This window comes from Coturnix japonica, chromosome 1 (genome assembly GCF_054131305.1).
Source record: "Coturnix japonica strain WE chromosome 1, WE-NBRP24, whole genome shotgun sequence".
Lineage (NCBI taxonomy): Eukaryota > Metazoa > Chordata > Aves > Galliformes > Phasianidae > Coturnix > Coturnix japonica.
The window spans coordinates 71,195,139-71,211,905 of record NC_140663.1 but is presented as its reverse complement, the minus strand read 5'-3'; the positions used below and the strand labels follow the sequence as shown (position 1 = coordinate 71,211,905).

General features: G+C 43.5%; 1 protein-coding gene across 1 annotated transcript in view; it reads left to right on the top strand.

The window, feature by feature from the left end:
* Positions 1–213: 213 nt before the first annotated feature.
* EPHA1 (EPH receptor A1) overlaps positions 214–16,767 on the top strand; it is a 28,333-nt gene continuing 11,779 nt past the window's right edge. Inside the window, exons 1-4 of the mRNA XM_015872409.3 lie at positions 214–634; positions 3,776–3,843; positions 13,434–13,709; positions 15,351–15,741. Coding sequence (XP_015727895.2) covers positions 547–634; positions 3,776–3,843; positions 13,434–13,709; positions 15,351–15,741 — 823 coding nt within the window. The 5' untranslated portion in view covers positions 214–546. The remainder of the gene's footprint in view (positions 635–3,775; positions 3,844–13,433; positions 13,710–15,350; positions 15,742–16,767) is intronic.

Sequence of the window (16,767 nt, the reverse complement as noted above, 5' to 3'; positions counted from 1 at the left end):
CACAACTCGGGGAGACCTATCAGCCACTGCTGCTACTATACACATGGATTTCCTAAATATCTACCGCAAGGATGATAGCAAGAACACTGTAGACTGGTTTTAGCGACATTATCACAGACAGAAATGGATGGATGAGTTTATGATGAAAATACTGAGTTCTGCCGTGCAAAAGGCCCGCTCAGGTGCGAGGGCGGTAGCGAGGGCTGCCCAGGAGGTGGCAATCGGGAGCCTCTCTCAGGACTGGAGCAAAGGTGGAGGGAGGCTCCCAGGAAAAAGGTGGCTGCCTTTAAGGTGGGTTTATTTGCCTGCCAGATGGGAAGTCTGTGACCAGCCCCTTTCAAACAGGTAAAGGCAGTAAGGCTTCTCCACCCACTTGCCTTGATCTTTCATCATAACTGTGGGCCAGGCAGGGAGGTTGTGCAATGTGCGCGCTCCAGTCAGGAGGCTGCGGGAGAGATTCATGCGCTGTGAGCAGGAGCCGAGGCTTGGAGGCCTGAGCCAGGAGAGCAGTCAGGGGCTGGGATCGAGGCCCCCTCTCCAACCAGCATGGAGCTGAGGATGGGCAGGATCGAGCTCTCCCTTGGGATCCTTCTCTTTGGCTCGCTCCTTCCTCCTGAGGTGCTTGGGAAAGAAGGTAAGTGTGGGGTCTGCTGGGCTTGGACAGCAAGCACAAGAGAGGGACCACTTTGAAGGGTGGGCAATGGCCTGGTCTGCTTGTATGGGGCCCCGGGGTCAGTATAGCTTTCCTGGGTTGCAGGAAACTGGTGCCTTGGAAAGCAGATGGGGCGTGAGGGTTGAAATCCAAATGCAAGCCCCGCTGTCTCTTAGTGGCTCCATGAGCTGAGCTCAGGTATGCTGCTCCCCCCTCCCTCTCTACCCCCTCTAAATGAAGCACAACTGCCTCAACATATCTAGTGATTCAAGAGAATTCTTCCTCTGTTTGCATTAAACACATGTATTGCAGATAACAAGCTTAAACATAAACTCATGAAGTTGTACCCCTCACCCCTTCGAAAACACCCCCGCAGTTTCCTAAGGAAGCTCACTGGAGAGTTAACCCTTGTGAGCAAGAGAACAGTCATTTCTGGGAGGCGTGGGAGATGAGGCAGTCTCTTTAACCTACCTCCATGTAGGAAGGTAGAGCTCAGCTTCACAATTTCTTCTTTCACCTCTTCTTTCTAGACTCTCCTGCTTCCCTTTTCTGGTCCACTTAGCCCCTTTTATTAGGTACAGTAATCTTTTTTTCTTCCATCTTGGCCATTGCATGGTAGTTATGAAACATCTGGGAAATGGGAATTGTAACAGAAGGATGAGGAAGAGTAAAGCTCAGTTCAGTTTCCTACCTCTCACACTTTATTTCTGCTAGAGACATCTTTTTGAGTCTCTCTTTTGTATGGTGAGAGTTGTCAGGGCTTTTCATCCCAAGGCTAGCCCCCTCATTTGCTGCTCCAGGCCCTTGATCGGGAGGACTTAGTCATAGCTGGCAGTTCAGCCATGGGCTCACCTCAGACTCTGTGTGGAATGCTCATTTAAACTGTTCTTGACATGCGTATTTGTATTAAGGATTCGGCTAAATGGAAGCGACTAGTAGGCATGATGGAGAAAGTGAACCCAGGTGAGAAGTAATGTGAGGTACTGCCACACAGGCTCTATTTTCCATACCTGTGTGACCACTAGTTGTCACTTACACACAGACCTCTCTGCCAACTTCTAAGCTATCTCAGACATCTTATTTTGTCTGCATCTGTGACCTACTCTCCCTTTACTTGTCTGATAAGGAACAGGCAATTCCCTGGCATCCTCTCCTTTCTGAAATCTTGCTTCTTTTAAGTAGATTTCCCACGTGGCTGGAGAACCACGGTGAGATTCCTAGGTCAAAGGCTGTGGACCTAAGAGCCGGTAGCCCCAAAGCACTTTCATTCCCTGAGCTTTTGCAGTCCTACTGACTCATTCATCCTTTTGTTGGAGAATCCCTGCTGTGGGTTTCACTTTGAGAGGTGTTATTTCTTGAGAGTGGGCTTTGCCCACACCAGTGCCAGTGATGAGGCACAGCTTACAGGCCATGAAGGTTCTTGTCCTGGCTTCTTCTGAGTGCCTTTTCCTTGGCGCTCTGCTAGAACTTGCTGCACAGCCCCTCTTGCTTCCACATCACTGCTTCAGGCCTGAAGTGTGTGGGATAGATATTATCTGGGTGACGGTTCTGGAAGGACAAGCTAGCACACCCTCTAAGTTTTATTTTTTGTTGTTGTTGCCAACAACACAAGAATAATATCTGAAATAGAGAGACTGAAAGCAGAAGGGAAGTGTCTCTTCTGGACAGGGAGTCTGTGTCTGTGGCTTGGATGGTTTTGCCATATGACCATCCCGTGAATGCAGCAAACTTGCAAAACCTGGATTCCTGCTTTTCCCTTCTCCCAATCCCAAAAGGGTGTTTCAGAGGTGAGAACAGCAGTGCAATCCCTCTTATCTCTGACTCTGGGCCCGCAGCCTGCTTCCTCATTCCACAGGACTCCTGCTGATCTGCACTTTACACTCTGTTAGTCGTAGTTGGCAGGCAGTATTTGTAAAGCAGTCAGACAAGGGGGAGGAAATCTGGGTATTTAAATGCAATTTAAATGTTTCCCCTCTCCTACTTCTCACCCTCAAATTCTTTTCTGAGCTGTTTAGAAACGACCCCTCTGAATACACTCACAGGAATCCAAAAGGTTAATCCAGATTTTTTTCCTTGTGTTAACAAGCCAGGGCTGTGATAGTTGCATTGACATCAGTTGTCTGTTCTGTCAGTGCCAGCAGATCCAAAGGCAGCCTGGAAGCTGTGCATCCAGCAGTGTGACTTATTTCATCTCCTCTCCATTGTTTGCCTAAGAAGTGATACATTTTTAATTTCTCTCTAGATCAAGACTTAGGGGCAAACTCTGATCGTATTTTCACATTTCTTTGAGGGCTAAAAATGAATAGACTACCGAATTTCTTTGTCGAACGACTCCAGGAGCCAAGACTTAATGTGAAATCGTGCGGTGCAGCCCTTTGAGAGGTGGCAATGCTGTGCCCTGAAGCTGCTATTATCTCGCTGTCGTGGCTGGAACATTTCTGAGGAGCAGACAGTAAAACGATTTCTAGGCCAGCATCAGACAGTGAACAGCTCTACAGAGGTATAGAGCCAGGCAGACTGAGAAGCTGAAATCTCATGGCTTTTGGAGACTGACAGTGGAAAATCCCTTTTACCATTTCACACTACCTGTCTTTCCCACGGTGTTTCTTGCACTGGATGGCACTTGTTGCTGACACCGATTGATCTTTTGTGCTGGTAATTTATTTGATTGCTTGTCTTTTCATGCATTTTGCCTGCTGCCTTCCTATTCCAAGAGGGATGTGGGTAGCTGTTAATACTGTCTTCCCATTTCAATAGGCTTCGGCCTCCTGTTCCCATCCTGAGACAGCTTTAAAAAGCAGTAAATGCTGTCAGGGTTTAGCGTGGCATTGCGATTTTCAGATGTTTGCAGATGCCTGTGGGTGTTAATTGAGAGGAAGGCGGAAGAGGAGGGGGTCTCATATATGAAGAAGCACTTTTAACTCCTGACTAGCGGCACTGTTTTATATTTTCCCATTCTCCCTCTAGCCATGCTTTCTGAAGATAAAAGATCACAAGGAATGTGGAACTGTGAGGTGACAGAGAAAATGCAGGCTTTGCCATCTTTGACAAAACTAGGACGAAGCCATTCCATGGGACATATGAGTTAGGCCACTGATTTTTTTTCCCTTCTTTGGTTTTCAGTGAATCTGCTAGACACAAGCACTGCACAGGGTGAGCTGGGCTGGCTTCCAGACCCTCCAGAAGTAGGGGTGAGTATGTATATTCAAGGATGGAGAACTGCTGGGAATGTTACAAAATGGAAGAACATCATTCAAACTGAAAATGTATCCTATTCTCTAGGATCAGGCATCTGCAGCTCCTTCCTCTCCTGAACCTCTGATCATATTTTCAAATTTCTTTGAGGGCTAAAAGTGAATAGACTACTGAATTTCTTTGTGGGATGATTCCAGGAGCCAAGGCTTCATGTGCAATAATGCAGTGCAATCCTTTGAGAGGTGGCAGTACTGTGCCCCCAGTTATATTTGTCCAAGTACTCGAATGATCCTTCTAGCGTCAAGACTTCAGTGATGGAGAATGGCTGTGGGAGCAGTGCAAACCAGCACAAAGGAGTGGATTCAAGAACTGTGTTGCAGCAGTTGAAAGGAAGGATGTTAATGTGTAGTTAAAACTCCTCATTCATACTCTTATCTTTCTGGCAATTCACAAGCTCTCCTATGGTGAAAGAGTCTTTACCCTTGCCGCTTATAAAATAGATCTGGGCTCAGCCTGTTCCTAGCTCATTTTCATAGCTTTCAACCAGCTTTGGCTGGTTGAAATACATCTCAGCCTCCACCTACTCCTGGTAGTCTTGCTATGTGAACTAGAGTCAGATAACGAGGTTTTCCTATACAGGCATAACTGCATTTGTTTTATTTTTACAGATATTTTTCTTCTTATTATAATATAATATATATAATTAATATAAAAGCTTTGTCACAGAACACCTGGTAGTTGCAGCTGGGAATTTTAGAAGATGCTGGAGAGCATGGTCTGAGAGCATGCTAACCTAATAGATCAAGATACCGATGACTGATAAACTAATAGATAATGAAAAATAGATTTGCTGACTTCTGATGAGCAACTCTGTTGTAGAATTTTGTCTGTCATTTCCTGCTAACTGTTAGGTGGAGGGGCTGACAAATTGCCACTAGCAAAAAATGGAACAATGGGTGATTCTCTTGGGATTAAACCTTGAACAAGTTTCAGAAACTGATCTTTCAAAATGCAGAAGGAAATGTGTTTGAAAGAGAACTGAGATTAATTCAGAACAATTTTTGACACAAAAGAGTTAAGGTTAAAATGGAGTAGTCTGATTAGCTTCGGTATTAACAGGCTGGAAGCATCTGAGCTGTATTGCTTACAGGGAAGAGCAATATTTCATGTAACAATGCTCCTTGTACCTAATCTTGGGTGCCAGAGATCTCCCATCTGTGAGCTGGATTTGTGTCAATACACTTATCGCACACAGAAGGAATTTGCTGTGAGGAATATTCGTGCTTTATATGGATAAAGTCTCTAAGGCATAGCGCAGAGGAGGTTGGATAACTTTGTGGAGGTAGAATTACACCCTTGTTTTCTGCTCTTCTTTAGCCAGTGATAATGCATGAAATAGCTTGCCATGTGTGCTGGTTTCATGGTAATGCAGGGTCTGTACATAATGTAGACAATGCTTTTGTTAATACACGTGCAGCCCATGTCCACCAAGCTGTAAAGCTGGTCACTGTAAAGCAGCACAGGTCACTATTATGGATATTTAGACTATACTATCTGGCAGTGAAATCTTACCTAAGTTTAGTGGTGACATAAAACTGAAGCATCTATAGAAACTTGCTTAGTAATAGGTGCTTACAGAGTGTTATTTTTCATTTTAAGATAAACCTGTCTTCTAACGTTGTACAGAACTAATGATTTTCACTTTGAATGTGTCAGGAGCCAAGAACATATTTGCTCTGCCATCAAGCACAGATACAGGTTGGGTGTAGAAAGGCTTGAGAGCAGCCCTGCGGAGAAGGATTTGGAGTGTCTGTTGATGAAAGACTCGGCATGTGCCAGTGATATGTGCTTGCAGCCCAGAGGGACAACCATGATGGGTTGCATCAAGTGTGACCAGCAGGTCAAGGGAGGTGCTTCTGCCCCTCTACACTGCTCTCATGAGTCCCCACCTGGAGTACTGTGTCCAGTTCTTGGACCCTCAACACAAGGACATGGAGCTGTTGGAGCAGGTCCAGAGGAGGGCCACAAAGATGATCAGAGGGCTGGAACGCTTCCCTTATGAGGACAGGATGAGACAGCTGGGTGTCTTCAGCATAGAGAAGAGGAGGCTCTGGGGAGACCTTATCGTAGCCTTCCAGTACCTGAAAGGGGCCTACAGGAAAGCTGGGGAGGGATATTTTAGAAGGGCAGGTTGCAACAGGATGACGGGAAATGGCTATAAATAGGGAGAGGGCAGATTCAGACTAGATATTAGGAAGAAACTCTTTACTGTGAGGGTGGTGAGACACTGGAACAGGTTGCCCAGCAAGGTTGTGGATGTTCCCTCCCCCCCATCAGAGGCATTCAGGGCCAGGCTGGAAGGGGCTTTGAGCAACATGGTCTAGTGGGAGGTGCCCCTACCTATAGCAGGGGGGTTGGAACTAGATGATCTTTAAGGTTACTTCCAACCCAAACCATTTTATGATTCTTTAATGTCATTCCATGCTGCACAGGCAGTCTGGCTCCTTGCACTGGTTTTAAAAATCATCAGAACTATTGGAAAAGTGCTTCTGAAATGCTTTGATGAATAAATAAAATGGCAAGGCACAGTAGTGTTGCTTCCTGTCAGGTTGTAAAATAACAATATAAAAATAATTTATCTTTGTTTTGCTTTCAAGTATAATTACATCACTTTTGAGCAGATGGTGATGGGGAGTTGCATTATCCTCTTCCGGTTTGCTTTCAATAGACAAGATTTTGAGCAACTCAGTCTGGTTCTGAATTTAGCCTTGCTGTGTGCAGAATAGATTGTAGACCCAGAGGTCCTTTCACACCAAAAATATTTCTTTATTTTCCATGAGTGTTCCGTTTGTTAGCATTTGGAATTGGTATTTTTAGCCCAGGCAAAATAAGGCTCTCCCAGTTCTACTTGATTTTAATATATTCAGCTCTGTCATATCTATTCCTGTGATTCACTCTGTTGGTTTATGCAGGCCTGTGATAAAATATAGTCGGCAGGCCAATATTTGTGTTTAGTTGCTTATTCCATGCCTATCCTGTGTGCCAGTCTTGAAATTTTCCTTTTCTCCAATATTTCTGTTCCCATTTCTATGTCTGGAGGATCAGTATTTAAACAATCCAGTCCTATTTTCAGCTCAACTCAGCTAATAGACTAGATCAAGTACTTGTGACTTGTCAGCAAATTTTATGTCACTGACCACGTTGTTTACAGGCCTCCAGGTTCTAGCAAGGCAAGGTAGATCCCAGTTGTTGATACTATCTGATGGCTGCTTTCTGTTTCCACCATTTCTGCTCAGACAGATAGGCCTGGCCATGAACAAAGTAATGTTGTGGTCTGCATAGCCCTCAACATGCAAGTGATTTCAGCACAGCACTTCTATTTCACTAAACCTGAATAGTTCACTTAATCACCAGTATCTCATTCAGATAAGTCTTACTTGGGACAAGTCTCAGCAAGTCTGTAGCATCTGAAGATGGTATGAAAAATAACCATCAGAAATGCTATTGCGTGCATCTCTTTCCACAGCCATTGATAATATGCATCCTCTAGGATCTAAATCAAAGAGCTATTGTTGCCTCTGACCCTGAAATAAGGCATCATTATATTCCCCGGCCTACTCTCAGCTTTAGTATCAGGCATGGGTTTTCAACAACTCCAGTAAATTGTTTCTATATTGAAATAAAGGATGAATGCCTAAAAAAGTAAAAAACTAACTGGAAATGGGAATAGCTCTGGCTTCAGCATCATATTTGGAGGGAAGACAGTTGGGCTAGATGATCTTATAGGTCCTTTCCAATCTTGTGATTCTGTGATATTCTGACATGCCCTACTGCTGTCAATATGTAGAGCTGTGGGGATACCTGCTGATGTTACTGTATGTGTATTTGGGAGAGAAGGAAAAAAAACTGTGTGTATCCAGGTATACTTTACTATATTCAACAAAGTGGGCTGGGGAGTAAGAAAAATGAGATGAGAAGAAGTTAATTGTAAATTAATAGTTGTACAATAGCTCAGACTGCATGAACTACCAATAAAATAGTTGAGGCTGAAGTTACTACTGTACACCCAAGAAGCAACCTCAGCTAGTGAATTCAATGTTATGACTTGAAAGGCAGAAAGAACATTCCAAGCTATAGTGAAGATGCTGCGCAACCATTACATTCATTGCTATGCCTGCTGAGGCACTGCAATGACGACAACACTGTTGCCTAGCAGTTTCAAGAAGCTGGCTCATCTTTTTATAGCTGATAGACGGGAGCAGACAAGGTTCACTGAACGTCCTCACATCAACACAAAAGCATCAGGAGTCAACTGGAGCTTTCAGATGAGGCTGCCTATAGCAAGCTTCTCCGAGAAGACTAACAGGCTATTAAAAGTTGAAATACAAAACAAATTTTATTACAGTATCAACTAGAATACTGCTGAGTCTGCCTGCAAACAAGTTAGAAAGGAAAGGCTTTGTATCCTTTTTTTCTGCATGCTGCGTGCTTGTTGGTTTGATTCGTGCTTTGAAGTGTGATTCTTTCTAACTCAAAGGCCAAATAGCCGAAAGATTTGGTAATTTCCTCTGGTTTCTTGGAAGGTTATTTCTGTTGCTTTTAAGACCTATTCTTGCCTTCCCTGTGCTTGGCCTAGAGCCTGCCAGCTACCCACTGTGACATTCATGCTGCTGCTTCCTGCAACTTCTTTTCTTCAGGTATGTTCGATGATAGCAGAAAGAAGGCACGATTACCCTGTCCCGGTGTGAGATTCAGTCTGATCTGATGCTCATCTTTAAAAGGAACCTATAGAAATAGAGCATTCATTGCTCATTGCCATCAGGTTCATTTTTCAGATCCCCTGTAAATGTTGTCAGTGTACCATACAAAACCACAAATCGCACGATACCAAGCTCTTTACCTTGAAAAAAAGGAGAATTCCTTCTATTTAGATCCTGGGTTGTGTAGAATGTAGTGTGCAAGTAACATGAGAGTAACGCTTGCTTTATTCTTAATAGGATTTTAGACATGAACTACTGCTTAGAGGCATCATCTGTTTTTCTGTTCCTTTTCTGTAACTACTGATATTGTTAATGGGTGTTACCAAAGCAGATGCATAAGGAATAAACGTTCTAACATGCCTATGTGAAGTGATGGACTAGACTGTCACTCTCCCTGACCTGGTAGCGTCTGTTGTGACCAAGACTGTTTTCATGCAAGACCTTATTATGGCCAGACAGTCCAGAGAATGTGCAGACAGCAGAACCTGGATTTGATAAACAGGTTATATAACCAATGCAGTGGAGTTCTGTGGCTCAAATTAGCACCTTACCTTCCCATAAGGGCACGAATACATGTTAAACTGTAAAGGAGATGGGTGGGATAGAGACCTATGCACTACTGCCCTAGAGGAAAAACAATTGCACAACACTGTTGCTCCTCCCTGAAAATAATCAATGGATCATTGTGGGAAAAAAAATATACCATCCCACCCAGAAAGATATGCAGACAAGCAACCAGCACTCCTCTCTTGTATGGATGGCTCCATGACAGTGTGATGAAATCAAACTTGTCTGACCATTGACGGAAGTTCAAAGAAATAAAAGCAGCCTCTGCTGTTCTCAGATGTGAAGTTACAGCACTCATGAAGTTAAAAGTCTAGGTGACTAATCAACATGCGTCTTTCATCATCATCATCTAAACTGCCCTCCACAGCAGAAAGTAAGTTTGCAAGAGTGCGGAGAAACTTTCAGCGAAGGGTCACATCAACTTAAATCTGGGCTATTTTCAAGATCCCAGTATTGTGCTGCCATTTTTCATGGTCAGGTTTAGCTTTGCCTAACCGTAGTGGCATGCAAATGCTATACAAAAGTCAAAGAGGCTCTGTAAGCAAAAGGTTCTGCTGTTCCTCTCCCTTTTCTCCAAGTGGGAAGACTGAGAAGTCATTCATCTGTCTGTGTTCTTTCTAGGTGGTTTTAGGCTTGAGACATCAGCAATGCTAAGAAAGGTTGCTCTTTCAGGGCCCTGGGATTTTTCTTCAGGAAAAGATTTCACGGATTAAAATAGCACTCTGAGTTCTGTTGCAAATTAAATGGGAAAGAGATGCAGTTTTCTAAGTACAGGTACACCGGAGCTGGCTGTACTAAGTCAGTCTTTTGATCTTAGGGCAACTCTAACCCCAAGTTAAACAAGTTAGTGGTTTTCAGCATATGAACTCCTAGCCTTTCCAGTGGAGACATGCATCTTAGTTTAGTAACTTTCAGCTTACCAGCAAGATGCTTGCTTTGTTGCTACCATTTTAAAGTCTCTTAAAAGTATCCCTGTGCCCTTCCCCAGAGGTGTGCAGGACACAGATTGGAAGCTACTGTGCTGAGCTAACCTGAAGGCAAGTAAAATGTAGGTCACAGCAGGCAGGCTCTTATCTGAAAGGAGACAAGTACTTGGCAAGATAGAGACAGAGACAGATTTAGTGTGGTGAACTACAAGCTCTTGTACTCCAGTCTGAGCCTGATGATTTGTAATATTCTCACAATCAGTTTCCTCTGTCAGTGCTGGCTTAGCTTGTTATAACAAGGGTGGCATTTTTATTTGTTGTCATTTTTTTTCACAAAAAATACTGAAATCAGAAAAGTCCATTTTACTGATGCCTGCAGAGCCTGTGACAGTAGCTTCAAGAAGACATACAAACTGTCCCAGTTCGTTTCCACTTTACACCCTATGGCAGACCCTATATATAATAGCGCATGGATGGGGGAATTGCAGGTTGTCTTATATTGACTTCTGGACACAGGTCTGATCTAGAGAAGGCTTACCGGTAGGAAAAATGAAGTAAGCCATCCTTAGACTTCAATTCACAGTCAATCAAGGCAGATATTTAAAGGCATCTATCTTATCTTATCTTTGGATCTTTATTCACAGGGCAGACTGTTTACTACAAACATCTATTGGTGCACTCCGAGTTTGTCATTCATGCAGTTATGAGCCAGCTTGTAAAGACAGCTCTTCTCCCTCCCTGCTTTCTTTAATATTGAGTCCAACCCAGCGATGGGAGGAAAGTTGCCTTTTTGTTTGCTAAATTTGCAGCCCTCTGAGATTATTGAGATAGTACTTAAGCTGAATGATCTTTAGGGTTTTGTTTGTTTAATACTAACTCCTGTGCTAGAATTATTTTACTCTATATTATACAAAGGCTGTCAAGAACAGATCTCTGGAGCTGGAGCTAAGTGCTTGGGTTAGGATATGAGTTCCTCAGAAGCACAGAGCACCCCTTAGTCCTCAAATCCAGTAGCTTCATCCTTAGACATTTTAGAAAGGCAAGCTACTAAATGCAGGCTTCTCTTGAACGCCTGGAGAAAGGATACAGTGTCTGGAATGAAACTGGTAGAAAGTTACATTATTAAAGGAGGTTAAATCAGTGTCAAGGGCCAAAAAGCTGGAGAGACAAGTAATTCATATTGATTGAACCAGACTTCACCGCACACATTCATTAAGAATATTACATTAAAAATCCGAGGCATACATTTTGATTTTGCAGCAGATTCTTTGAGGATGTGAGACAGTTGCTTAGCGACTTCTGGATTCATCGCCCTTTCATTAAGTGTTGTATTTAATGCTTTTCTTCCACTACTTTGAATTTAAAAGCTTCCCTGAGTAATGAAGTCAGAAACATATTTAACAATGGTTCTGTATTGTTAGCATAAAAGATATCCTCTTTTTACTTCCTTTACCCATCAGCAGTAGAGTCTAGAAGAACCATACCCAGACTTACCAAGTTAGTGCACTGCTTTGTGGCAAACTGTTAGTGGCAACTTTTGGAACTCTTGGCCTTCAAATGCAATTATAGATTTCCTGTCAGTTTGGTGGAAGCAGATGCCCTGAAAAAAATACTTACAAAAGCCATTTCTAGCCTTGGCACTTTCTTATGAAAGCTACTTTGTTATTACTCCCCTTTCTAACTTCTCTTTTATTTCAATCAATAATACTTGGGGATATCTTATCAATTTAGTTCAGAAGTTTATCAGTGAAATACTGCATGGGGCGATCATCACATCAAGTTGATTAACTGAGACTGATCAGTCTATTTCCCTTTCCTGCTATGCACAGTCCCTTGACCTCCAGTAAGTATAAATCCCATGTGGTGCATGTATATGCCAGCTGAGTCAGACTAAGAGGGTGGGGTAACACTGTAGATTAATTACACGGCAAAAAAGGAAGCAAGAAGGGACACATAGATACCATCTGCATAACTTCCTGGGAGGAAACTGCTGGTATGCACTTAGGTAAATGGCAGAGAACAGAGTGATATGAGACTGTGCTATCAGCAGTGCTTGCTGGCTTGGAGAAAGCACTGGTATTTTTCCGAGTGGGGCTGTATAGGAAGTGTGCTCTAAGTCCTGGCATAAAAGCAGAATTTACTTCAGCACTCTGTGACTCAATCTCTAGTCCTCCACTAGGCATCAGAATAACCTATAAAGCTGTATTTGATCTGTGGGGTCAGACACTGGGAGAGGCTGCAGGCCTGTGCTGTGAGCACAGAAGGTGGTGGGGCTAGAGAAGAGGAATGTGGGAATATCATGCTCAACTCATAAGACTTTGCAAGTCTAGTGTAATATAGAGTCTGAAGCCTTGCTTAAATTGCATCTTAACCTGAGGTGTATTTAAAACCAAGATGCTTAAACTTGTGCCAGTACTTATGCGGGCACTTGTTTCAATTTAATTTGATTAAATATTTAAAGCATAATGAAAAAGACTGTATTAACATGGGGGAAAAAAGGATCTAAGTCATTTTCCCAGTGGACAAAACCTTCCTTCCCAAGTTTTCAATTCTCATGTGTGACTCACCATAGAATAATCTTTGCATTTTATATCTGACCTATGGTGAGGAAACAAAAATAGAAGCTCAAAAAAGTCAGTGAAAGCTCATGCTAAAACACTCAGCAAACCCTATTGGATTCATGCAAATAATATCAGTGAGGTCATATATTCAGCTGGGCACACATCCTCCTCCTAGCCATTATTTGGCTGGGGAAGAAGCAGAATCTAGTATGAAGTCTGGAAAACCAACTGAGTTTTAATAGTTAAATTAAAGTTTGCAAAACATCACAACCAAAGAAGCATGAACTCCAAATTAATGAACACAGTCCTTCTGCAATTGACATTCCTACTGTGTCAGGCTGTCTCTTCTCTTACCCAAAGTATTGTGCATATCTTACTGTATACTCTGCATATAAACTGGCAGGGAGAAGTGGACCATACATGGGAGTAGTTTCTAAATCTGAGATGAGACAGCGTATGAGAAACAGACATTGGAATAAAGGTATGATGAAGAGGTTGTGCAAGGACTTATTCACTGTGGCTCCTTTCAGTTTGGAATGAATTCAGTCCTCATTAGCATATCCTCTATGCTTCCTTTGTAAAGTTAGGCAGGTATGGTGCTGTCCACCAGATGCCACTTCTGCTTAGTGTAAGAGACCTCTCAGCTAGTCAGGATATGAGCTCTATACTACCTGAGAACAGACTTTGTAGGCTGGATTTTGTCATATTTGAAGTAAGTGAAACTTGTTTCTCACATCTGTCTAATGTGTGTTTTCTTCTACCTTGGGAGCAGTGGAGTGAAGTGCAGCAGATGATAAATGGTACCCCAGTCTATATGTACCAAGACTGCAGCGTGCTCTCTGAGGGTGACACTGATCACTGGCTTCGCACCAACTGGATTTATAGGGGTGAGGCAGCATCTCGCATTTACGTGGAGCTGAAGTTTACAGTGAGAGACTGCAAGAGCTTCAAAGGTGAAGTGGTGACCTGCAAAGAGACCTTCAACCTCTACTACATGGAGTCTGAGCAGGATGTTGGGATCCAGTTCCGCCGCCCAATGTTCATCAAGGTCTGTAGTGCTCGGGTGAAAGACTGTGTCATCTCTTTCAGCTTAAATTGGGCGTGTCTTGCTGGTTAGGGAAGCCAGGAGAACCAGCATCTGGGGAAGGGAAAAGAATAAGTGTTATCCTTAGAATAAGCTTTGCCTTAAGTGCCCTCTCTGATACTCAGAGCAGCCTCTGCCAGAAGTGGCAATAGTTTTCAAATGAGATCAGACCTCCAGTTCTTCTTAAATACTTATTGAACTGGACACAAATTAGGTGAGAATTCTAAAGGATTATAACAGTGACCCACTGTTACATCAGTTTGTAGCAACAGAAAAACAGAGACCAAAAGAATTTGACTCAGAATTTGAATTATCGAGAATAAACCAGGTGAAGAATAGAACCCAAATCAAAACTCTGTGCTTCTGATCATTTGTTCTGATTGTTATCGGATATAGGGTCTTTTTTTTTTTTTCTTTTTTCTTTTTTTTTTTTTTTCTATATTTGGAGCTGTTGGCTTGTTATAATGAAATTCTCCCTTGTGTGAAAGTATTTAGCACTACTATATTTTACCTGCTGTTTCTCCTGATGTGCTGCTATCTTGTCATAGAAATATTTGAATTACAGGAAAGGGGATATCAGCTTTACTGGTAGAGGAACTTCTATAACTATTTTCTATCCTAAAAGAAACCACAGACCTAGATTATTTGACTGCTCTTTCCTCTGCAGATTAAATGACATGTTATGAAAACAAAGAACTGTAAAAGCTACAACAGGAAGAGCAGGACTAGGGTAGCTGATTCCCCTCCTCCTCTCCCCAGTGCACTTCCCCTCTGGCTGGGGCCTACTGCACATATCTGTGAGATAACTCCACAAATCCTAGATCTACTTTATGATCCCACCACCAGAAGCAGCTGCTCTGCAGATTCTAAATTGACCATCATCTCCAATTGACCCATTGGAGCAGGTGGTGTTCTGCAGTGGAGAGGACTGTTTATCAAGGTCTCCAAGAAAAAAGACCACCCCACTTGTAGTCCAGCTTTCCTGTATCACATGTCATGGAGGCCTTTCCCGTCTGCCCACAGAAAGCACTTCTCTCCAAGTCTCATTGTTTTGTTGGTGAGGAAGTGGAATGTAAAAGTGTGAAAGTGTTTTTTCACCCAAGTATTTTCAGTGCTTAAAAGTACTGAATACTGCATGGCAAGCACCTTGCACTAGAAGCTCTGATCTGCATCAAGTGGAGTCTGGAAACAGGTAGCTGTAATTTGCTGGTCAACTTCAAAAAGACATCCCTAAGTGCTGCTGTGATTTTACTGTATATTGATTTGCAAACAAAAATTACCACAGAAGAGATTTGCTCCTGATTTGTTAATTTCTTCTTGGGGTAGTTCCTACAGACATCCAAGATCACAGATCCAGAATACAGTGAACTCTGTAAGACAGCAAATTACTGCAAATGAGTTGAAAGGAAATGGTGAAAAGTATGGAAGCAGGAGATCATGGCAACCAGTCATTAGCACTTCTTCCAAGAGCAAAGAAGGCATGCAGTGCACTGAGCCATTCTGTGTGCAAAAGTCCTTAGAGTAAAATACATTTGACAGGCATAGATATCTCTGAGCTGCTGCCTGCTTGGATGTTAAGCTGTTGTCTTTTTCTCTTTTGCTTAGCTCAACACTGTGGCAGCAGATCGAAGTTTCACAAACAGAGACATCGAATCTGGTGCCATGCAGCTGAACACAGAAGTGTGCCCCATTGGGAAGCTGTCTCGTCGGGGTTTCTACTTAGCTTTCCAGAACTCTGGAGCTTGTGTAGCAATGGTGTCCGTCCGAGTGTATTACAAGACTTGCCCAGAGACAGTGCGGGGCCTTGCCCGTTTTCCAGAGACACTAGCAGGTTTGGAGGGGCTCACAGAAGTGCCTGGTGTCTGCGTGGAATATGCAGCTGAAGAAACGGGCTCTCCCCCGAGGATGCACTGCAGCACAGATGGGGAGTGGCTGGTACCAATGGGCCGATGCCTTTGTGCTGTGGGGTTTGAGGAAGTCGATGGGAGCTGCGTAGGTGAGTATGCAGACAGACAGTGGCTGTAGGCCATGGGAGAGATTCCAGGGAGCTGGAGATCAGAGTATCTGCAAGCACAAATTGAGAGTAGGGGAGTTAGTGTGTCCTACCTCTCTCTTGCCTGCCCTCTGTGCCTGCATTTCTTATGCCTTTTCTCCCCCATATAACTTCTTTTCCAATTGTGCTTTTCTCCTTATGTGTCAAGTGTAAGACTTGCACGCACCTCTCCACTCCCTCTTGGGATTCATCCAGGAGCCTTCAGCTTTAGAGCTAGTTTCTGCGAGCTGTAACCGTGTGATTGACACTGACTCACTACACAACTGGTTCCCAAGCCTTAAATGGCATCCTTGTTCTTTCAGGGCTGATGGATCAGATGCATGGAACAGTGCTCAACCCATGACTAGAAAGCTCAGAGCCAAAGCAGGGCAGATTTCTCCTTTATGCCCCCTTCTGCTTGGACTGGGATGGTTCTTCTGCCATGGGACACTGTGTAAAACACATTGCATAATACCATCTGTACCTGGTTCATTTCTGAGAAAGAGCAATTAGCAGACATAGGAATCACTATAGTACTGGAACGACAGTGAGACAGCACTGTTGGAGCAAGCAGTGCAGGGCTTCTTTTGTCACTGAGGGGACAGGATCCAGATTCTTGTGGCTACTACACGTGTATGTCACAGGAGAGTGTACATACTGTGGCAGAAAAAGGAATCCATGTGTTGCTTCCCGGCTCAGCAAAGTGACCTTTATGCTCTATTCTGCCCTTGCTTCACAGCAAAGATCTGGTGCCCGTTTGAATCCTCACTTCTTGCCACTCTTTTTGCTTGGAGAGCTAGCGAAGGTTGAAACACAACATCTTCGCCCTTCACCAGCAAACCCCTCTCTTACACAGCCCAGCCAGTTTTTCCACTTAGGTACTACAGAGCTCTCCCCGCCCTCCTGAGAGCACTCCCCTGGGAAGGGGCAGGGAAGCTGTCATGTCTGGACAGGCCCTGGCTGCTATCACAGCACAGGTTCATTTTATGT